The sequence below is a fragment of the Uranotaenia lowii genome, chromosome 1 (genome assembly GCF_029784155.1).
Source record: "Uranotaenia lowii strain MFRU-FL chromosome 1, ASM2978415v1, whole genome shotgun sequence".
NCBI lineage: Eukaryota > Metazoa > Arthropoda > Insecta > Diptera > Culicidae > Uranotaenia > Uranotaenia lowii.
In genome coordinates, this window is record NC_073691.1 from 3,805,407 (window position 1) to 3,829,720 (window position 24,314).

General features: G+C 38.3%; 2 protein-coding genes across 2 annotated transcripts in view; one reads left to right on the forward strand and one right to left on the reverse strand.

The window, feature by feature from the left end:
* LOC129742682 (E3 ubiquitin-protein ligase Ubr3-like) overlaps positions 1-24,314 on the forward strand; it is a 103,822-nt gene that overhangs the window by 69,587 nt on the left and 9,921 nt on the right. The window contains exons 3-12 of the mRNA XM_055734623.1: positions 13,723-14,465; positions 14,531-14,759; positions 14,824-15,003; positions 18,988-19,223; positions 19,295-19,513; positions 20,721-20,811; positions 20,863-21,027; positions 21,289-21,413; positions 23,109-23,337; positions 23,440-23,866. Coding sequence (XP_055590598.1) covers positions 13,723-14,465; positions 14,531-14,759; positions 14,824-15,003; positions 18,988-19,223; positions 19,295-19,513; positions 20,721-20,811; positions 20,863-21,027; positions 21,289-21,413; positions 23,109-23,337; positions 23,440-23,866 — 2,644 coding nt within the window. The remainder of the gene's footprint in view (positions 1-13,722; positions 14,466-14,530; positions 14,760-14,823; positions 15,004-18,987; positions 19,224-19,294; positions 19,514-20,720; positions 20,812-20,862; positions 21,028-21,288; positions 21,414-23,108; positions 23,338-23,439; positions 23,867-24,314) is intronic.
* Positions 19,836-24,237, reverse strand: LOC129738473 (uncharacterized). Its single transcript, XM_055729688.1, has 5 exons — positions 23,424-24,237; positions 23,090-23,231; positions 20,884-21,469; positions 20,440-20,820; positions 19,836-20,378 (listed from the first exon to the last, which is right to left on the reverse strand). Exons 1-5 carry the CDS (start codon positions 23,970-23,972, stop codon positions 20,051-20,053), a joined length of 1,986 nt encoding a protein of 661 aa, XP_055585663.1. The 5' UTR covers positions 23,973-24,237; the 3' UTR covers positions 19,836-20,050.

Genomic DNA, 24,314 nt, shown 5'->3' on the forward strand with positions numbered 1-24,314 from the left:
GTCGAACATATCGACGCCTCATTAACAGTGATGAATACCACCGTTAAAAAAGTTAGTTCATTTTTGAAGCTAAATAACTTTTTTTTATCTTATCTCTTATCGAAATGCAGTCTACGGATGAAATATTCGTCATAGTTTAGACTTTAAGAAAACCCGTTTTTGAAAAAAAACGGCCGACGGGAACCAAAGTTATTGATGAAAAACTGGTTTTTCATGTTCCTGCATGCATGCCTGCAGCGCATAACTTTTTTAAAAGTCGGGTCATCTGGGGCACTCTACTCTGCATCCTAGCAAAACAATGTTTTGTGGATACTGTCTCGTTATAATATTAATTTACAGTTAAAAAGATTAATCCTAGATTTTTTTTTCAGTTTGCCTAATGTAACTCCAAACCCGTCAAAATGATGGGTTCTTTAAACCTGGTGTTAAAATGCTTATAACTTCTGACAGCTTTATTATGTCGAGCTGATTTAGTTAGACAGTCGAAGTTGGATAAGCGAGAGTCCAAGGGACTGATCATTTTTCTTTCGCTTTAAGAAATTCCCAGATTATCAATTGTAGTATGTATGTCATAAATTCAAATATTTTGTAAAAACAAAAAAAAAAACATGAACCAAATCTATAATTTTTTGGGTTATTCATTAAAATGTTCTAAATAAATTTTCTATCAAACCATGAAGCTAACGTTTTTCGACTATTTTTCAGTTTCCCTTCGTACACAGTTTCATTTTTTAACCAAAACTTTAATTTGAGGATGTTATTTTATTCAAATTTTGTTAGTCTTTCCAGGAAAAATACTGTCGCATAATACAGGATTTTCATTCTCATTCATAAAGGTGTTGTGCCATAAAACCATGGGTTCTTGCGGTCTCTTTCACTAATAGAGGTTTCTCGCTTATCCAGGATCGACAGTATTTGGAATTGTGAAGAATAAATCTATCGACTGATGCATAAATATGAAAGGGTCTAATGGAAGTTTTGATGGCACTCCCGGATCTTCTATATTATGAACAATATTCCTCCAATTCACTCTTTCCATGGTATGGTTTCTCGTGCATCTCACATTCGCCAGATCATGCTCCACTTGGTCTAACCACCTTTGCGACCCTGCACGCGTCGTTCTTACCGAATTTGCAGCGAGCACCTGTTTTTCAGGACAGTTGACAGTCCGGCATTCTCGCAACATGTCTTGCTCAGCAGCATGCTTCTTAGTTCTGAGTTTGTCGGAGAGTCGCGGTGGTTCATCCTTCGCCTCCACACTCCATTCTGCACACCACCAAAGATGGTTCTTTCTTAACACTCATTGCTCCAATACTCTGAGTGTACGCAGGTCCTCCTCGAGCAATATCCATCTCTCGTGCCCGTAGAGAACAACTAGTCTAATGAGCGTTATTTACAGGTTACACTTCGTGCGAGGGCTGAGTCTTCTCGACTGAAGTTGTTTTCGGAGTCCACGACTTCCGCTGATAATTCGCCGCCGGATCTCACGACTGGTGTCATTGTCTGCGGTTACCCACCAGTGAGCTGAAGTAGACAAGGTCTTCGACTATTACCAGCTCGTCTCCATCGATCGTGATCTTGTTATAACTGGACAAGAGAGCTCGGTCGATCTCGGATGGGCAGGCCAGCATTAACTTCGTAGCGTAGCTCATAAGGCCATCGAGAGTATCCCTCTTGGAACTGCTCTTCCAGCCTCGATCTCCAGTGACGTATTGCTGGCCTACAGTATATCGCAGTCTTCTGGCTGCTAACTGGTTTTATTGCTGGCTTGTCCTTGCTCTAGCTAACCGCGCAAGTATTGAGAGTACTTCTCTCGAACTAATCCTTTTTCCGATATTCAGACGTATCTGGGCCATAAGCTGTTGAAAACTAAGATTTCACTGGTGAAATAGATTTATTGTTTATTTAGTATCTCAATAAATTCGTTACTTAGCTACATTCCACCCAAGCGATTGCTATGTGCCACCAGCGATCGTTAATACGCGAGTTGGCTAATCGTGAGTTTTATCATTTGTAACTGTACAGCATGCGCTTAAATTAAACTTAGGTACGTATGCTGAAACCACCAACCCTCAGAGAGAGTACTAAGTATGCCGTGACCGAAATTCGGTCTCATGTCCGTTGCTTAACGACTTTCGAACCCTATCCTCCACGCCATGGGCAGTAATAAAATCAAAGGTAGAAAAATGTTGTAACCAAAAAGTGGAGATCAAGATTCAATTCAATCAATAAGCAATCCGAGTAAACATTTCTTTGAATAATGATCATGTCGAATGGACAAATAATTTTCCGATATCGCTAAAAACATGTTGATTCTCTATCGCAGATCGTACTACCACATCCACAAGGTGAGAAATGCGGCTTTTAAGTCGAGACATTAATCGACCACCTCTAAATGAACCATACAGTAGGTATGCAATCATCAATGAGAGGCACACATTTCTAAAGGCGGCAGGCAGGTAGCGTGCTAACCCGAGCAAACGATCACCGACCGCGACCGACCGACCGTTTCGTCTTAGTTCATTGACATTGAAAACACACTGCTGGCTGGCTCCTACTGCGAGCTGCGAATGAGAAGTCGATTACTCTCAACCGAGCTTTAAGCGAACTTGTTTTGGTATGGTTGTTAAGTAGAAGTTTTCCGACCGGTGCGGTGAACAACATTACACCAACACATCGACTTTTGGGGGATCATATGGCAGACGAGAGGAGTGATCGTTGGAACAGGAGAGAACTAAAAATGAAAATCGTGTGTTTGTTTTGTGCTCAGTACACCAACACCACCTGCTGCGGCACGAAACCAGCACCGGGAGTTCGTTCTCTTGGTTGTTGTTTTTGTTGTTGAATCATAAAGCTTTATGGCTTAGTGCACCTAAGTGCATTTTAAATGCTGAGTCTTGTCATATTGCGTATAAGCCGGAATGATACGGACCCGGCTGCATTGCGAAATTCACTACTACTGCAACAAACCTCCGTTCTGGGCTGGGTTCTCCGTTTAGCGAAAAGGAACAAAAACAAAAAAAAGCTGTTGCCATTGATAACCGTCCGTCTCTCGACCGAGAGATGCGATTTGTTCCGCCGTGCTTCCTCGATCGTTTGCTTACGCTACGCTCGTTGCTGCTATTCTGCAGCATGCGGTTGATCTTGAACGCGGCCTGGGTTGATTTAACGACCGAAGATCGATGATTGCATCATTGTTGTTATTCAGGCGTAGATGAGCTTATGTACATATCTACTTTAAAGTAGGTATCGTCTCGTACTCGTACGGTCATATTTCAAGCTTTTGGTATGTGGCGAATGACGATGTCGCCAGAATTAATTCGGACGACCTGTATTCAATTTTAATTTAAACTTGATAAAAGTTTTATTGAGAAATATTGATTTCAAAGATAGCCAGGGTCAAATTATTTGAACAATGGAATTATATTCTGTTCTATTTTGTTTCTTGTCTGTTGTTTTTTTTCTAGTTCTCCTCAAAATCTCAGGTGTGTTGTGCCACTTCTTTCTGTAACCCGTTCCTCTAAAATCATAATTTTCTGAAGGATTTTTTTTATAAAATCCCCGTGTATTTGAGGAGTGGTTTTCATCGAAATACCGGTAATGACAATTTTGTATCGAACTACCAGAAATGTTGCGGTAAGTTTCTTATATTTTGTAGGTAATTTTTCGGAAACGACTTGTGAAGATTTCGGTAGTTTACACCGATTCTCCGTTAATTTTGACGAACCAACAGTAAATTTACTAGTATTTTTACTGGTAATTGGTTTATGTATTCTGTATTTTTGAAAATATGGTAATTTTTTAAGATCAAATATCGCATTTTGAAGACGGAACACTTTCTGGCAGTAATTCATTTTCCTGTTAAGCTTCTATCGGCTGTAGTTTCAGAATGAAACTTAAGATTTTCACGAGAGTGCAGATAACATTTTTCAAATAAAGTGATAAAATCGAATAAACTTATTTATACGCCTTAAATTCGATGGCTCTATCATTAATGACAGATCCAAGCAACCTACCGTAGTGAAATGACGTTTTTTACAAGCTGATGGAAATTTCAAAAAATTCAAAACTTGTCAATTAAGTTGAAAACGAGACCACATTTTGACGAAGTATATGAAGAGGACGAAAAGTGCCAAGATTGAAACCTCTTTGCCGGTTGTGGTACAAGAAGTGATGGTGATACGGCAGCCTTCAAAGAGGTTTGGCGATGGAATCAGTACTTAGTCACATTCGGAATTTAAAAAGACTGGTAATTCGCCACTTCAATTATTCCATGATGTTTAAAAAAATAATTAAACACTTCAATGTTTTTCTCCATGATAAACACGTTAGGGGCCGTTCAGATACCACGTGGACAGAAAAATGAGATTTTTGACCCCCTCCTCCCCCTCCGTGGACAAGCGTGGACATTTGGCCAACCCCTACCCCCCTCCCCGGCTGTCCACGTGGACAGATTTGAAATAGTTTTTTTTTAATCTAATTCGACAGTTAGAAAACACAACTTTTTGCCTTTTTGTTTTTCAAATGTCTGATTTTGAAAAAAAAACGATAAAGCATTTCCTAATATAAAATAATTTTAAAAATTTTAAATTTCTTAATTATCATATTTATCACTAACTTTCAGGTGGCTACTAGGGTAACGGACTTATTTCGGACCAGGGGACCTATTTTGGACCATCTTGTCCAGCTCTCTAATAAAGCAACTAATTATTGAAAAATGTAGTGCATTACATTAAGTGCCCGGGCTTCAACTATATTTGTTAAAAAATTTCATGATAAGTTGCTTTACAAAGAGCTAGACAAGGTGGTCCGAAATAGGTCCTCTGATCCAAAATAAGTCCATTACCCTAATTGAAAACTGGAAAGCTTTGGAATTTTAAGATTCTGATTTAAACATCTTGAAATTTATTCACCTTTAGCAAATATTTTGACAGTAAGTATGTCCACGTGGACATGACCCAAACCCCTACCCCCCTCTCCGTGGACAAGCGTGGACATTTCCATACACCCCCCCCCCCCTCCCCCTAAGTTGTCCACGTGGTATGTAAAGGGCCCCTTATTTAGTTTTATTTGTAGAAAATTTAATTTTTTTTTAATTTTGTTGATTGCAACTGCTTTGATTTTAAACGCAATTTTAAAAATTGCAATTGATAGGATAAGAATTAGATTTAGAGGACATACAGACCCCGTTTGATTTTGGCAACATTCGAGCAAAAACCGTTCGTTTTTGGCAACATCCAACAAAGACGTTTTTTTCGTCACTTTTTTATTTTTTATTTTCATTTCAAATGATTCAAAATTCATGTAAAACGTAATATTAGCATGGAATTTTTCAATTCGGCTTTATTATAATAGTTTTAAACAGTTAAAACATGATTTTTTCCATGTTTTACTGCTTAAAACTAATATAATTGAGCCAAATTGAAAAATTTTATGCTAATATAAGGTTTTACATCAATTTTGACTAATTTGAAATGAAAATCAAAAATAAAAAAGTGACAAAAAACCAGTCGATTTTGGCAACATAAAATTTTCGGGCGTGTTGCCAAAAAACGAACGGGGTCTGTTTTAGGAATTCGATTTGACAACTAAACATCTACAAACTTTTTAAACTGGTTAAGAATCAGTTAAAGCGTTGGTAATTAAAATAAAATTTCTACACTAGTCAACAGTGTATCCTTATCATCATCCCTTCACCCAAACCTCCAATCAAAAATTGTTTTGCTAGGAAGCAGAGGTAACCTCGGTTCTAAAGCACAATTTTTATGCTTTCATCCCTTTCTCTCTTCAAAACCTATCACGGCGGACGTGGCCGGCGCCGTTATCGATGTTTAAAAATAGAGCATGCAACCAATCCCAGGTTCCATTCTTTTGATACCTGAACAAAATTGATGGCCTCGGTCAATCACGGAGTAGCAACCGCATGCAATCGTGGAATTTGAAGTGTAAAAATAATGATAAAAAGCAAGCTTCCAGAAAATTGTTTTTTTTTCAACTTTGAGAACGAGCATTTCAGATTCAACGATTAAAGGTGGATGTGAGTAGTCAATCATCCTAAGCTAAGCTAAGCTAAATCCGATAACTCAATTTTTAAAGAACAAGAAAGTTTTATTCAAGATGTAGGTATACATACCTACGTTTTTGATAATTTGAAATTTATTGCACTGTCATTCAAGATCATTGACCTAGGTTATAGCGCCTTTACTCGCTCTTGAAAAAACATCATAAGCAAGAGGCAAACCTTCCGAGATCAACTGAAGACTCGAAGGTTTTTGAAATATTAATTTCACATAACTTGTCATTACATATGTAACGTGCATACTTAACGCGCATGATTTTTATCCAATACTGTTGGCGTAAGTCAGTAAAAACAGGGGATTGGGTTGAGTTCCGAAAGTATATTTGTACTAATACAAAGAAAGTACTTCAAGACTAAAAGGATGCAAAATGATTAGAATGAGGTTATGGAAATGGATAAGTTAAACTTACATTTAGTCGACCTCCCCAAGCCAAACAGAATCTAGCAGCTTTATAATTATCGCCGTTTGCCTAACCTGTTTTATGGTTTTGCATTAATCTATAATGTTTTACAAAGTTATTCGAATATTTCGTACTCACTAAATCAAAACTAACTTTTTCTACTACTGCGCGTGGTACTTTTTCTCGAAAAACTAACGTGACTGTACATTTTCATGAAAGATAAATTTTCACTCTGCTCCCGCTCCAACGGTCAATGTTGCCAGATCGAAATGTCAATCTGATGACAGCTACATGAAGCACTCGGTTTTCTCAACTCTTGCCGCAACAAATACTTACACAACATTTGTATTTATTCATTCACTATCTAGTTACTATAAGAAGTTTACAATAGAATTAATATTTTGCATGCAATCAAATAATTTCAGATGTTTGATGATAGAATGTAATATTTAAATTTGATGTTTGATGATAGAATGTAACATTAAAATTTAATTCTTGAACCACACTAAACATTCACATCATGTTTAACAGAGTAGGCGAGCAGCTGTTGACAAACATGCAAATGCGTTTGTTTTTGATCGAAAATAATAAATTATGTATCCTTACTATCATCCATGTTAGCTAACAAAACCTGGATTTTCCACAGTAAAAAAAAACAGAAAAGAAATACGCAATTCAGACTGATCTCACCAATTGTTCAGCTTCAATAAATGTTCCTGACGTCTTGACAGACTTTTTTTTTGTTTTTTAGACATTTTATTTCTTGTTTTCTCGACAGATTTTCTCTGCTTCATATCACAAGACCCGTATGATAATTTATTTCAATTTGGAAATTAAGTAAAAAAAGGTGAAAATTCAAAGAGCAGAAGTAATATTTTTTGTGCAGCAGATTGCTGGCCCCTGATATAAGTAAACAGTATCGAATCTCACTGGGAATATCAGCTTTGGGGGTATTTATTAGACGCTTCGACCGAATTAAAGTTAACTATACGTCTGAGTTCATCTTGAAAACAAACGTTCTTCTAAATAACTGCATCTGTGTTCCAACCACCTATAGCATCTTATGGGTCGAAGATCAACAGCCTGCAATTCAAATAGCTCTCGGCGGGAAGGCAAAGAGCAGCGCCTCACGATCATCCAGAGAATAACCGTTTTCCGACCCTGAACTGTTTGTCGACGACAGGCCCAACAATTAACAACAACACCAACCATTTCAACAATAACAACAACAACACGCTCAAACACACACACCACGAACCTACTCCGGGGTATTATGTTATCAACACCGAACCAGTAATTATGAACCCTGCGTCTCTCGCCTCGTCGCGTCTCGAAGTTCGAGGCAACAACCAGCAACAACGATCAGTCGTCGTCAGTGGCGTCGCAAATCGTCACCCTTCAATTATAGCACCACGACGGACTCGACGCCGCGTCACGGATGGGTGTTGCAATTTAACTTTTCCGTTCCGAAGAGCCCCATATGTATCTGCACATCCGGATATTTACCACCAGCAGCAGCACTTGCAAGAAGCAAGTAAATGCAACGGTTTTTCCTCTTCGATAAACCCCGGAGTTCTCTGACCCCGCAGCTTGATTGTTGTTGCTGTAGCTGTTATTGCTGCCACTTTTGATCGTCGTCAATCGCTTCATTCGCGAGAAGGCTCGTTGCCTTAAACGGTAGTCAAACGAGCAGGTTCATTCGCTGATAACTACCTACCTACTTGAACCTTACACTTGCTGTTCCCCACGAACTCGATTTAACTCCTCGACTTAACTCCTCATTCGGGCAAGCATATCAAGAGATGATTAATTCCGACGATGGTTTGGGGTCGTGGTTTTCGGAACAACGTTGTATTGCTATCTGTTTTCTTGTCCGGAGGTGCCTCCAGGGTCCCTCCCGTGTGTCGAGCAAGCACTCGCCTAACACTACTTTTATTCGCGAGGAAATCGCTTCAAAAAGAGAATCAAATTTTCAAGGTCACCGGAGGCGCGGGCTTTGTTTTCGCGCCCTTTACATTCGTGGCCATCGCCCGGGCTGGCATTATCAATTTAGGTCGAAACAGGTCACTGATCTGGTTGCGGGGGTGGTTGGCGTGTTCGTGTTAACTATATTTTATCTTACAAAAGCTAATTTAACGAATCAAATCCATAAGACAATATTTACGGTTAATATTATACGTCCTTATTATAACACAATAATCACAAAAGTCACGAATTTTTATTAACGTGATTTTATACCGGGAAAATTATCAATTATCAATAGGGAAAACCGGTAATTTAAAAATGGAAACTCGCTGGCCACCCTGCTTCAGAGAATCGACATTTGGGTGAGATGATCCTCAGGCCTTCGCTTGAACACGCGCCCATAGAAATACAGATGATTTTCGTAACATTCGTGAATTTTCAGCCCCTTTATTCCATTTTCATAATCAATTACATCGTTTTAGATGACCTATTAAAGTCAAATCTTAGAAAAACGTTGATCCCCATTTTTGGCAGTTGACATTTTGTGGAATGCGTTCAAAAAATGGTTCGCTAAAATGTTGTGCCATTGCTCGGTTTTCAGTGTGTAGATATTACAAGTTTGACGTAGGAGTGTCGATTTTGGTTTTGATTTATGGTTGTTCACAAACAATCTGTTGTCGTCGAACCCAGCAGAAAAATTACAGAACCGGAGCCAAAATCTTCTTGCATCCTTTACAAAAAGAAGAAAATGAAAAAATAAACAAGTATTGCGCCAAGGTGTTTTGGAATGTGAGCTAGTGGGTGGCTCAACAATCAACCGAACAATTTGAATCATCTCGAATTTAAACAACAATTCGAGCAGGAAAAAAAGAATTAGTTTAAAAAGTAGTCAGAGGGTGCCCGGTTTCTTTATACGGATCGGCAAATGAGCAACGATTTTACTGGTGGGCAACAATCCGTAAAATGTCTTCTGAGTAGTACAAACAATTGACTACCGGCAGCCAGCTCTCTGTGCAGAACTTGACAACTTTGTTGTTGTGGTTGTTTTTAGCACACGGTTTGACAAACAAGTTCCTTCTTCCTCATCATCCCCCCTTTCAGAAAATTTCAGAGATGCCCATGGTGCAGTTTTCGCACCAACGTAACGCTCACAAACAACAAAAAACAGATTTTGTTTCGCTTGGAAGGTTTGACACATCTTGATCCGTGAATTTCTTGAAGTTTGAGTTAGCATTATTTTTATTGCTTTTGTTGTCCCCTTTTTTAAAGTTTCCAATCGTTTTTTTTACTACATATAAACGTCTAGATATAATTTTGGAATTCGAAACTTAAAGCTTTTCTTCAGAATTGACCACTTTTCAAATGTCAGTGATTCGCATAGAATTTTGATCCAATTTATGATTTGGAAATAGTTATGCTTTCGGATGGGAACTTCTTGTCTCAATACCACTCAATACTTTGATGCACCAATTCCGATATACAAAAGTTTCAAGCCAAATTTGCTGAATGTTATTTATGAATTGATCATTTTCAAAGTCATATGAATAAGAAAATATAAAAAACGTAAAATCAAAAGCAAGCAACAAGAAAAAAGGAAATGTGCATTAAAAAGGGTAAAAACCGAGTTCATATTCATATTCATTGTAAAATAAAAATGTCCAGAAAAGAAAAAATGTGTGAGTTAGAAAAAAAACGGAAAGTGAATCAATAAGTAGCAAACAAGAAAGAAAAATAATATAAAAACCAAAAAATAAACGAAATAGTTACACAATAAACTTACAAACGTACAAAATTTTGTATTTTAATTAAAAAATCAATAACCAGCCTTTAAAACTGCAATAATAAACAAAAAAATATTATGTTAATTAAAAATAACTACAAAAAACCTTGGAAATAAACAATAACTTGAGAATATAAAAAAATAAACAAATTTGAAATAAACAAAATTTTAACAAAAAATACAAAAAAGCAACAAAAAAAGGCGACTGGATGATTTAATGTAATTATTTTTCGTCATAACAGTCTTTATTGACTTTAAACGATGTTTTGATTAGTCCAACGTTTCGATGCTTGTTGGCATCTTCCTCAGGGAATTTTATGAATTTTATCACTATTAATATTTCTAAATTTTCTAAAATCTTACACGGAACGATAGATTGTAAGTAGAAGAATAGATTAACACACATAATTTAGAAATATTAATAGCAATAAAATTCATAGAATTCCCTGAGGAAGATGCCAACAAGCATCGAAACGTTGGACTAATCAAAACATCGTTTTAAGACAATAGAGACTGTTATGCCGGAAAATAATTACATTAATTCACCCAGTCAACCTCTCTAAAAATCTCATGAATAATCATGGCCGATTCGTAACTAAGTTTCTTTCAACACACAATTATAACAAAAAGTTAAGAAAAAATACGAAATGAAGTGGAAAAAAACATATAAAAATATAAAAAAAAATGCAAATAAAACAAATTGAATAAAAACAAACATAAATAAAAAATGAAACAACAAAAATTAAATTAAAATTTCAAATACATACAGTAATATTCGCTCGTCAATCGCTGTTTGGATCAAAGGGTATGTCCGACTATCGAAAATAAAGATGATTATTTAAAAGAAAAACTTTACTTTTTGAGTATAACGTCCGATAACCGAGCGAGCGAAAACTCAAAAAATAGCGAAAAAAAATGATTGGAAAAAATGATAAAAATAAAAAAAATATTCGAAAAAAAATAAAAAAAACATTAAATGAAAAAGTAAATTAATAAATTAAAAAAAAAAAATAATCCAAATAATGAAAAATCCATCAAACTAAAAAAAATCCAAACAAAAAAAAAACAAACAATAAAATTTAAAAAAAAATAAAAAATCAAAAAATAAAAAAAAACAAAAAATCAAAAAATAAAAAAAAAACAAAAAATAAAAAAAAACAAAAAATTAAAAAAATAAAAAATTCAAACAAAAAAAAAATAAATCCAAATAAAAAAATACATCCAAATAAAAAAAATATTCAAAATGAAAAAAAATAATTCAAAATGAAAAAAAATAATTCAAAATGAAAAAAATAATTCAAAATGAAAAAAATAATTCAAAATAAATAAAATTATTCAAAATAAAAAAAATTAAAAAAAAAATAAAAAAAAAGAAAAAAAAATAAAAAAAAAATAAAAAAATAAACAATAAAAGAAAGTTTAAAAAATATTAAAAAATAAAAATAAATAGAAACAAATAAAAAAAAATTAAAAAAAAATTAAAAAACAAATTTAAAAAAAAATTAAAAAATTTTTATTAAAAATAAAAAAAAATTTAAAAAAAATTAAAAAAAATTAAAAAAAAATTAAAAAAAAAATTAAAAAAAAAAAAATTAAAAAAAAATTTAACAAAAATAAAAATAAAAAAATAAAAAAAAATAAAAAAAAATAAATTTAAAAAAAAAATAAAAAAAAAATAAAAAAAAAATAAAAAAAAAATTCAAAATAAGAGAAAATAAAAAAAATCAATATAAGAAAAAAAAATAAAAAAATAAAAAAAATAAAAAAAAATAAAAAAATTTAAAAAAATTTTAAAAAAAATAAAAAAATTTAAAAAAAATAAAAAAAACTAAAAAAAATAAAAAAAATTAAAAAAAGTAAAACATTAAATAAAGAATAAAAAAATAAATAAAGAATAAAAAATTAAAAAGAAAATAAAAAAAAAATAAAAAAAAAAATAAAAAAAAATTAAAAAAAAAATTAAAAAATAAAAAAGAATAGAAAAAATATGAAAAATTATTTAAAAAAAACAGTAAAAAAATGTATTAAGTTTTTAAATTATAACTTTTCAAAATCGATCGATTTTTTTTCAACTATACATCTATCACTTGCTAACCAAAATAAATCCTTGTTTTGTTTATTTTTATAGAGACTTTAAATTTTGAGTTCATTCGCCTCTTAAATAAATTGTCGATATTTTTTTCAATTTTAGAATATTTTTCATTATTTTTAGTCACATTTTTTTTTACTTCTTACATTTTTTATGATTTTTTATGATTTGATTTGTTTTGCCATTTTGTTTTTATTAATTTCATCCGTCTTTAATAACTTGAAAAACATAAAAGAACATTTAGAAATATTTGGTTATTTTCATTATCGTATAAACCCTACAAAAATACTCGTATTATAACGATTTTCAAAATATTTTAAATTTGGTATATAGAGTAGAAAAAGTATAATCTATCGAGGTTTGGAGCTGTATAAAAGTACGATCATCGTAAAGTGATTTTAGCATTTGATGCTCTCCAAATTTTGTAGACTCCTCAGCGAAGGTTTTTCATGTTTCTCAACAAAAAAATTTGACCAGTTACCCATTGATCGTGCATTGTAAACTCGAACTTGCGTTAGCCGAAGCCATATCACTTTCTTTTTATCATCCATTCATCAACTTCGCATTGGCCATTAACAGGAAAATCGGGAACAAATGAATCGATGTCACGCACCCTAAGAGATCCGAAGTCTCCTCCGATCTTCGGTTTGGGTTTGGAGCAGCGATCTCTCACGCGATGGAATTTTAATTGAATATTTATCGACAACCCTCCCCAACCTGAGTGTCAGACCTAGCAAGCGACTTGCGCCCTGGCCAAGGGTGTGGCGGTTCCGATTGATATATTGTAGCGCTTCATCTCGAGCATTTGTTATTTTTATTCAACCAATAACTAACATGCACATATAGATTGTTGAGGAAAAAATCGTTGTATCTATTTACACCGGGTGACCTCTGGGTGAGTAAGTTCAAACATTGCTTCCTGCTGATTCATGACGTTATCCCATCTAAGTATTCGTCTCTAGTTCTTTCTGATCTAGCGAATCGGACGGTAGATCGAATGTCATAATAATAATGTTTCGGTCGTCGTTTGTCGTCTTTTCTTTAGACGTTTGCTGCAGGGTGGGCTTTGCAAATGTATAAAGGTGTCTACTGTCGGGGGTTATCCATATCTCGGTTGATGGAGAACAGGTTTTTTTTCGATTCGAGACAGTGATACCCGACATTGAAGGAAGGAATTATAAACTGACGTATACATAAACGTTTCTACATTTCCAGTAGCCTCATACTGTAACCAAGTTATTTACCTTTGCTTTTTAAAAATTATTATTTTCCATTAAAATAAGCAGCCAGCTTTGAAAGTTGGAGAGCATTGAAACACGGCACATAACTTTAAAGAAAATCAAACATACACCAGTGTGCTAATCCTTGAGACTAATTGTCTGTCTGTTCTCTTTTTTTCTCGTTCCAGTGCGCAGCTATGACAATCATGCCAAATGCGGTCTGGTGTGGGTTCCTCATGTGGTGGCCTATCGGTGCCGGACCTGTGGAATTTCACCGTGCATGTCGATCTGCCGGGATTGCTTCAAGCGGGGCAACCATACGGGTCACGATTTCAATATGTTCCTATCGTTGGCCGGCGGGGCTTGCGATTGCGGCGATACCTCGGTCATGAAGGCGGAAGGTTTCTGCAGCGATCACGGGATCAACAACTGCCAGAACAAATCGCAAGTGCCAAACGATCTGATGATCGTGGCCGAAGCCATGATGCCCCGGCTCCTGCTCCGGTTGCTCTTACGCTTCCGCAATCACAACTCTCGGAACCACAACTCGACAATGCGGCTGCATACGGCCAAAAACTGTGATGACTACTGTAGTATGCTGATGGAGTTCAACAATATGGGCGAGCTAATGCGCCGCGTTATGACCAAAGTGCTGATCGACGAGGACACCTATCGGCGACTGACCGAACCACCATTTCCCAGCAACGAATATGGTCTGTGTCTAGAGCAAAGTCGGAAGAACTATGAGGAAGCGGTACGAATGTTCCCCTCGCCGGAACCACCCGACGAATATAAACACCTGCCGGCGCTAGGGGAAACCATCGTTCATAAAACGCTCCTAGAGGAGTTTATTTTCTGGACGTTTATGTACGAGTTCCCTCAGAACATAGTCTGCTTCCTGCTCAACATGCTGCCCGATCAAGACTATAAGGTTTGTTGAAAAAGTGGAATAAATTTTCATAACACTTTAGCTAACCGTTCATTTTTCTTTCGTAGGAACACCTAACCCGCACCTTTGTGATGCACTACTGCCGGATACCGAGCGTGTTGGAGATGTCCAGCGATCCGGACACACTGAGCAACCGGGTCGTACACATGAGCGTCCAGCTGTTCTCGAACGAAAGCCTCGCCCTCAAGATGGTGGAAGAACTGAGCCTACTGCACGTGATGATCATCAGCCTAAAGCAGATGATGTCCAAAATTCTTACACCGAATACCTTGCATGGTACTTATTCTCCTTTTAATAATCAAAACTTTATATCTAACTGTCTTCCGTCTTCACATTTTAGATCCGGACAAAAACTTCCATTACGTAATCGACTGTGCCAAGCGAGTGATGAAAGACCACTGCTACTGGCCACTGGCGTCCGATTTTAACAATGTGCTGTCCCACGAATCGGTGGCACTAGTGTTTCTCAAAGACGACAACCTGATCGACATGTGGTTTCAGTTCCTGTCGATGTTGCAAGGTAAGTCATCAAATCTTGTTTAGGGACCGTAATGTGCTTGGGTTTATCTTCTAGCAGAGAAAGATGGAAATCATTGAAACTAATTTTTCTACATAACATGGCTGAAATGGAGTGTTTACAGAAACTATGGTTTTTTTAAAGGATTTTATCAGCAAGCTGTTATTTAATTTTTTTTAAATTTATTTCTGCCTGAGCTTCATATTAAAATAAACACTAATGATCGTTATCCAGAAGGATGACTTCCACTCTTCAGACTCTACAGGGACTCCTTTAGGGAGTCACTTGAAGTAACTAAGGAACTCTAGAGAGTTCCTTCAGGAGCTCAAGCGAGTACCCTCGGGAACTGTAGCAAGTACCCTTAGGAAGTCTAGCGAGTCCTCTGAGGAACTCTGGCGAGTCCCCTCAAGAGCTCTTGCGAGTACCCTCAGGAGCTCTAGCAAGTCCCCCAGGAGCCCTAGCGAGTCTCCTCAGGAGCTCTAGCGAGTCCTCTCAGGAACTCTAGAGAGTCCCCTCAGATGGAAAATATTAAAACTAAACTTTTTACTACATGGCTAAAAGGAGTACTTTTAGAAAGTATGGTTATTTCAGCCTCAGCTCCATATTAGATCCATATCGTCTTCTACGAGGATCTCTCCAGGAAGTCTAGGTTGTCAGACCTCAGAAACTCTAGATAATCTCTCTATAGACTCACTTAGAAGTCATTTAGGAACTCTAGAGAGTGCCCTCAGGAACTCTAGCGAAAATCATCAGGAACTCTATCGAGTCCCCTCAGGAGCTAAAGCGAGTCCTCTCAGGAACTCTAGCGAATCCTCTCAGGAACTTTAGGGAGTCCCCGCAGGAACTCCAGCGAGTCCCCTCAGAAACTCTGGCGAGAACTCTCAGATGGAAAATATTGAAACTAAGTTTTTTACATTACATGGCTAAAATTAAGTATGTACTTTAAGAAACTGTGGTTATTTCAGCCTTAGTTATTTTTAAATATTAAAATAAAACTCCAGGAACTCTAGGTTGTCAAACCTCAGGAACTCTAGATATTCTCGCTATAGACTCTACAGAGACTCCTTAAGAACTTCTTTTAGGATTTACTTGAAATGATTTAGGGGCTCTGGGGAGTCCCCTCAGGAGCTCTAGCGAAACTCTTCAGAAACTCTATCAAGTCCCCTCAGGAGCTCTAGCGAGTCCCCTCAGGAACTTTAGAGAGTCCCCGCAGGAACTCATGCGAGTCCCCTCAGAATCTTTAGCAAAACCCCTCAGATGAAAAATATTGAAACCAAGTTTTTTATATTACATATATGGCTAATATGGAGTATGTTGAGAAACTGTGGTTATTTCAGCCTGAGCTAATAATAGAATAAACCCTCCAGGAACTCTAGCTTGTCAGACCTCAGAGATACTAGATATTCTCTGTTTAGACTCTAGAGAGACTCCTTGAAGTCACTTGAAGTTACTTAGGAGCTCTAGTGAGTCCCCGCAGAAGCTCTAAAGAGTTCTCTCAGGAACTCTAGCGACTCTCCTCAGGAACTCTAGCTAGTCTGCTCAGGGATTCTAACGAGTCATCTCCGGAACTCTTGCGAGTCGTTTGTCATATCTCAGGAACCCTAGATATTCTCTCTATAGACTTTACAGAGACTCCTTAAGAACTTCTTTAAGGAGTTACTTGAAATGATTTAGGAGCTCTGGAGAGTCCTCTCATGAGCTCTAATGAGTCCCCTCCGGAACTCAAGCGAAACTCATCAAGAACTCTAGCGAGTCATCTCAGGAATTCTTGTGAATCCCCTCAGGAAGTTCAGATAGTCCCCTCAAGATCTCTATAACATCCCATCAGGAACTCTAGAGAATCCCCTTAGGAACTTTATAGAACTCTTGAGTGTCAGCCCAGAAACTCAGGATATCTAGTGAGACTTTCTTAGACAATTCAAACAGACCCCTTAGGAACTCTAGAGACTCTCCTTAGGAACTCTAGACAGTACCCTCAGAAACCTTGAAGAAATAACTTATGGAGGGACTATGGATATTCAAGGTGTTGTTATGCGGTTTATTATTCGCTCTGTCGTGCCTTGGGCTGCAATTTTTAAAATTTCTTACAATATTTATCACTTGATTAATGCAAAAGCTTGATATTAATTAGTAACAACTTGTACTGTAATGTAATAGAACTGACTGATTTAAATTTATTTGGTCCTCGATCTGACAACCTTCCATTTGCCCTAGTCGACGATCCATAGCATATTCTCGACGACCTTCTTGTACTCGAGCTCGGTAACCTTTCAATGGATGCAATCCGAAGAATTCCAAGTGTTTTTAGCTTGACGATCTTCCAATGATTGTCGGGCCGCCTAATGATGATCTAGCAGTGACTCCAGCACGACAAACTTCCCTCGCTCTGGTCCTAAACGCTCAAATGTGTCCGATGAATTTACAGTGGACACGCTCTCTCATTCTAGTGAGCTCGACAACTATCTTTGGTTCCGGCCCAACCTTCCCGAATGACCTCCTACTGGCTCTGACACGACGATCTTTTATGGAACCGGTCCGAAGACCTTTCAATGTCTTTAACTCAAAAACCTCTTCAGTGTAAGATTCCTGGCTCCATGATCATCCAATTTCATAGCTCATTGACCTTCTAGTTTACCAAGCTCATTGGCCTTTCTTGGTTTCCAAGGACGATGACAGGTCCTTATTGATGTCCTTTTGATATTAGCTTAGCTTAGCTTGATTAACTACTCACACCCGAAATGCATGTTTATAGAAAATGAATACATTACCTATTCCAAAATCAAATTTTGATAATAATCACCTGCAGTTCCACAATCGCTGGCGTGGCTCAGTAGAGTTCCACCTCACCAATAGTTGTTACTCCGTGATTGACCGAGGCCACCATTTTTGTACAAAGGTCTAAAAAATGGTTCTTAGGACCAGAAGCTCATTTTCAATGTACAAAACTGATGCTCTCTCTTTGAACATCAATAAGGGCTCCGGCCACGTCCTAGTAGTCAATAGATAGCTAGGGGAAAATAGAAAAAGGGATGAAAGATTCAAAATTGCGCTTTAGGACCAAGGTTACATCTGAATCCTAGCAAAATAATTTTGGTTAGAGTTGAGGTGAAAGGGATTAATTAGGATTAACACCAATTGACTTCTTTCTAATATTCCATAGAAACAACCGGAAGCTGAGCTGTCTTCATCTCTTTCTATTAGTATTCCTAGATTTGGAGGGTCGTATCTTGAAGCTACAATGATCGCTTTGCTGAGATTATTTGTGATTCTTCTAAGCGCTCAAAAGTCACCTAAAGTTATTAAAAAAAAATCAAATATCAAAGACCAATTATCTAGGAATAGATTCATTATCATTAAAGGTGTCACGCAAGTGTTACGATCTTGTGAAACACGGAGTCTTCTAATACTGTCGGAGATGTTGAATTCAGGAAAAGAAAATAGAAGAACTTGCGGTCAACAAGAATCGACCGAATAAGGAGTGATGAATGAACTTCAGATCGCTGACCCGTTATTTTATATATACAATCTGATAGTTCGGAAGCTCGGACGCATAGATAAAAGCTTCCCGGTTGACAAAAAGATTCACTTAATACTGTTGAAGTTGAACCATGTTAAGGAAACTTTGACGATCTTTCCAATCTTCAATTCATGTACCAAACCGATCCTAAAACTTGAAAAAATGTTTTTGTTTATGAAGAATTTCCATGGATGTCTCACAGCTTATCCATCTCCACGCTTCTGAAATCATTTTTGTGTTCATAAATTTTGTCACACGTAGAATATATTCTACGAGCCAGACTCGTTGTTTATACTCAAAAGAGAAATTATCTACCACTTGTCCAAGTTGTTCACTGCTCTGAACCGTAGCATTTGTTCAACTTTAAGATTTTGTCGATGTCCCAAATTGAATTTCGCTTTAGGTATGAAGTTTTAACAACGAGTTATTTTCAACAAACTTCTTAAACAACTACTCTCCCTATATTGCAGGCATGAATGTCAACATCCGCGAAACGGGAAGTCACGTGGAGTTCGAACCGAGTTCCTACTATGCGGCGTTCAGCTGCGAGCTGGAGGCCAGTGCCTATCCGATGTGGTCGATAATTTCCCACTTGAAAGATCCAACGCACGCACCGCTCGCCAAAAAGATCATGATGTTCTGCGTCAACTATCTGCAGGATTGGTTAGATGCGGTCAACTTTTACCACCATCCGAAGTTCGATAAGGTGGGTTATAGCTACAAACTTCGCTCGAGTAGAGTTTTGTGAGTAATAGAATGTTTGTCTTGGTTTTACAGGACGAGCTGTACCGGGCTTCGTTTCACTTCCCGCTGCACCGCTATCTGGCGGCGTTCATCTGCCAGGGCGTCAAGAAGATGGGCATGTCGCTGAGCGAGATTCTCCCGTCGCCGGACCTGTTGCCGATGCTGATGATGCACCCGTTGCGGGTTCAGGTAAGTGGATGCTTCTTTTTTCTTAATACTATCGAGAGGCAACGTCCTCGATGTTGCGACAAATGAGGCAATTGATGGTCCTTTTTCATATTTGAAAACGATAACAAAGACTTGGGCTTCCACAGCGGCCAGAAGAATGAAAAGCTTCAAGTGTGTTTGACATCATTTATTAACCAACATCTTGATGGTTTGGGAGTTGGGTAAGGAATGAAAAGACAAATTGTTTGCAAATTATTTTTGTTTAAGATGATGATCCCTTAACTAGGATCTGTAAATCGTTTGAAATTTAGAATCTAGATTAAAACAACATTCCCGGAAAAAAGATCAGTAAAAGGAACAAAGAAATTTCTCAAAAACGGTACACTTTTTGTTGAAAAACTAAATCTAAGGAATTTTATTATTTTTATTGAAACAGTTCCACTACTAATACTAATACATGAACGACTATTTGATTCAGTAGTTTTGGCTGTGCGGATCCCGTTTTTCCTAGGGGTTCAAGTTTTGTTTCTTGCTCACAAGGAATATAGATAGTAGTAGGTTGTAGTAGATAGGGGTAGTCTAGATTTTTGTTGTAGTCTATCGTTCTTCGCCGCGCTCAGCTCAACTTAGCAACCGTCGGCCCTCGTCCCAGCTATCCCCGGGCTGCTGAGGCGCCTGAATGTGCGGTCCGAAATCGTACGTTATTACCTTAGCCGTGACGAAGCCGCCGAACTTGGGTCGACCCTTGTGGAATAAACCGGCTCCGGCCAGGGGAATAGGCTTGGTCGGCACCACTGGTTGCGCATCGAAGAACGGAACCGTCGTCTGGGAGGCGTCCATGCCCCGGTCACTTTCGCGGAACTTGATGAACTGGTTGGTCTCGGAATCGGGGATGGATTTCGAGGCCGTCAAAATCGGTATGTGCGGTCGGTCCAGTTTGACTTCAGTCCTGGAAGAGTGCACTGTTAGAATAAGGTCTGAGTTTATTTTTGAATGAGTAGAAAGCTTACCTTTTATCGTCACTGTGTTCAGTTTTGTCGCTTCCGATCCAGATGCTCTTGTCCGGGTCCATAAGCTTTCCGGTTTCAAAGTCCATTTCGGTCATACGGATCTCCAGGTTGAGATGACTTCCCAGTAGCCGGAAGCGAACTCCGGTGAGTACGTAGGAGGCGGCTACCTCCAAATCGTCCAGATCCAAAATTCGACTTTCGTAGGTCAGCGTGTGATAATCTTGGCCGTTGCGAATGTTCGGTGAAAGGACGTTGTAATTCTCGGCTTCTCTCCATTCCAGGGTGGTGTTATCGATCTGTCCCCGCGGAAGCAACTTGCCCTGTTGCACAATCAGATGGATGATTCGATTCTTCTTCACAAACCTCAAACCGGTGACGATCCTGAAATTAAAAAAAAAATTTAGAGTCATCATAAACGATCAGATTTCAACGAGCAACACTCACTTATTGTTGGCCACGTCCGAAACCGACTCCCGCATGTTGATGTAACGATCGGACTTGGGGCCGGAGTCGTCGCACAGGCAGAAGCAGTAGCTGCAATGCCAGAACAGCCACCGCCACCAGGAATCGACCTTGGTGGAGCCGCGGGTGCAATGTTTCTTCTGTCCGAACACCAGCCCGTTCTCGTACTCAATGTACTCGTACCTGCGGGTGCTACTGGAGGCGGCCGGGCAGATCCACATGTCCGAGTCGACGTAATCGCAGCTGTAGATCTTGCCGGAGCATTTGGGCTGCCGGGAACAGTATAGGTCCTTGTAGCACTGCTCCTGCCGGGCTCCCCAATTGTAGTAGGCACAGTTCTCCTTGCAGGTATTTTCGGTGTTCATGTCCACCTCGTTCTCGATGTAGCCCTGCAGCAGCCGGGTCAGCTGGACGAAGGTTTCGCCCTCCTTCTGCTGGGCCCGTTCCGGATCACAGCGCCAGTACTCGCGGCTAGCCTGCTGCATAACCCTCTGAAGCAGCATCTGAGTCCGGTTGGTTCGCTCCTCGAAGCGGCGCCGCATCAGTTTCGATTCGGTCGTGAAGTTTCCTGAGGGATTGCAAAATTTGAGTTTAATTTACAATTTATTTGGAAAGGATTTTTTGAAGTTGGGTCACAATTACGACCTAGGACTCGTGGAAAAGAAATTCTACCAAAAGTGTAATCTACAAGTCCAAATTTTGGTAAAGGATTTGTTTCATTAGTCATTAGGCAAATCGACGATTGATGACAAAAGTTATAAAGTGACAAAAAACATTAAATTCACAAAAAGACAAAAATTAAGGAAATGATGAAAATAACAGAAACGAATGATGGCAATAACAGAAATAATGATTGCAAAAAAAGAAACGAGACATAAATGTTTAAATTGACAAAAATAATGACAAAAAAAAGTAAAAACTGACACACTTGAAATGAAAACGATGAAAATTAATGAAAACTGGGTCAAAAATCAAACCAACAATATGAGGTCAATGCGAGTAAAAAATTACAAAGATAATCAAAATGATTAGAAAATATTATAAAAGACAACAACAAAAATCATAAAAATGACAGGCAAAAACCACAAAAACGACAAAAAGACAAGAACTGACAAAAAAAAGACAAGAATTGATGTAAAAAAGATAAGTATGGACAAAAATTGTTAAAAGTAATGAAAACTGAAGAAGTTAACTTGAAAAGAGGTATTAAAAAAGCTTTTTAGACTTGACATCAACCTATTATCTCTGAACCACTTTGCAATGTTGAATGCAATCTTTATCAGTATGTAAACGAGTTGTGGTCAGAAAAACTATTAAAGGCTTAATAGGATATAATTTGATATGATATGCGTCGGTCTATTGATTACTGATTATTGTACAGTGTACAACCTTGCATGCAACCTTGTGGCTGTACTCTGAGTTGCATTTTTGGTATGATTAAGGTAGTAAGATTGGGAAATCACTTGAGTAAAATTTGATAATTTCTTCATTTTAATAAGGTACCTAACTTGGTTCTAAAATCCTTTTTTGGATTTAAATGGAATTCAATGTCCAATAAAACTCCAACGGCACAAACAAAAATATTTGAGTTAATTCCGAACGGTATTGTTGACTGACTTTATAGATCCATTGATCAATAAAGTTCGAAAAAAAACGAACGCATTCAATGAAGCTTAACTTCCAGGAAGCACTCACATTCTACAAATTCTTCGATTCTTCGAAGAACTAATCGTTGAGCGGGAGGGGAGAAAAAAAGTCTCCTACAAAGAACGCCTTTGTCCGCACAAATCGTACCTACTCTATTTACGGTACTGCCTGCCTGTGTATCTACACTTTTCTGTAGTACATACTGTATGTTGAAAATTATGGGGAAGGTGAATCACCACGGCTCGCAATATTGTCACAACAACACTCCCCGCTCGGCCGCTATCGAGATTATCAGAGTCGACTGACTTGACTCCAACTAAACGAGCAAACGGTTCGGTCCGCATGTTTACTGTCCGTGCACGGACAGCACAACACAAACGATGTAATTATACGGCACATTGGATAGCCCCTCTGTCCGTCTTCCTTCCCACAACTTTTTCAGTCGTTTAGAAACTGACCGGGCGTCCGTTTTTGGGTTTCCCGGAAAGTATTTGATCGTAACGGTATCGTTGCTTGAATCATTCTTAAACTAGAATCTCACCTTTTCCGTAGGCCTTTAGAAGCATCCAGGAGAACTGCATCATCGAGTAGCCCTTCAGCTCGGTGATCGAGATCGCATTGTACAATTGGTACAGCACCTGCTGGGCGGACATTCCGAAGCTGCAGATCGTCGATTTGGCTTCCTGTTGTTGTTGTCGATGTCGTCGTTCAAGGTCGATCATGGAAAAGAGATAGAAACATGTCGATTAGAAATGCACGCGAATGCGATCAACAACGAGAGCAACGAGTGTGCTAGAATTTATAAAATAGTTACACGTTCAGGATCATTTGAATGAGATTCATTGATTGAGCTCAAACTGCAAACACAAGCTTACCAACTGGGCCTTGTAGTACAGCCCCTGGCGGATCATGATCGTGTCGATCTGCTCCAGGGTGGCATTCACCGGAAACCGAGGATCACTGAGCACCGTATCGGTGATGTCGACGCTGGCCAGCTCAAAGTCCGGATCGTCCACCGAGACCGAGCGTTTGTTCTTCATGAACTCACGCATCGCGTCGAACAGCTTGTGCACATTGATCAGGTCCTGCTCCAGCAGCTGCCACTCGTAAAACCGTTTCAGGATGAAGTAATCGTCCTCATCATAAGTGTTGTCCGGTCCCAGATCATCGCTGGCGAACCCAGTATAGATATCCATAATCTCCTTCAGGATAATACTCCGCTGCAAATTCCTATCATCCTCCTTCTGATTTTCAACCTTATCGATCTGATTGACGATCGTCCAGGCTCGGTTTTCCAGTTCGAAGTACCGATGCCTCAGTGCGTCCACATCGGTCGATCCCTTTAGCTTCCGAGCCTCGGTCCCGGAACCGAGTAGCAACAGAAAAACGGCCGAAGCCACTCCCAGGAGGTAGCTTGCCGTCATCGCCACAGTGCGTTCCAAACGCTAAACAGGCAAACAGCAACAATTCACTTGGCGACCGTTAAAAAACTACTGCTATCGTTAATACATATTGTTGCAAAAGGTTGTCGCAATCCGGTGCGTTAGAATTCTTTGAATCACTCACTTTTAAGCCAGGAACTTTTTTTTTCCAATGTACGTCGCCGTCGAACGTTTCCGACTTACTAAACTGTCAGACTGAGAATGGTTGATCGGGCTTGAATGGGGAACGGAATAAGTTTATACCTATTTTTTTTCGTTCTTGTTTCGTCGGTCGGTGGTTGGACAGGTTTTGTTGTTGTGGTACAAAACAACTCTAACCGGACC

Coding starts and splice junctions, on each gene's coding strand:
- LOC129738473 (XM_055729688.1), bottom strand. CDS start 23,972: ATGACGGCAAGCTACCTCCTGGGAGTGGCTTCGGCCGTTTTTCTGTTG. Junction 23,232..23,423: donor TGTACTACAAGGCCCAGTTG/GTAAGCTTGTGT, acceptor CAACAACAACAG/GAAGCCAAATCGACGATCTG. Junction 20,821..20,883: donor TCGGACGTGGCCAACAATAA/GTGAGTGTTGCT, acceptor TTTTAATTTCAG/GATCGTCACCGGTTTGAGGT.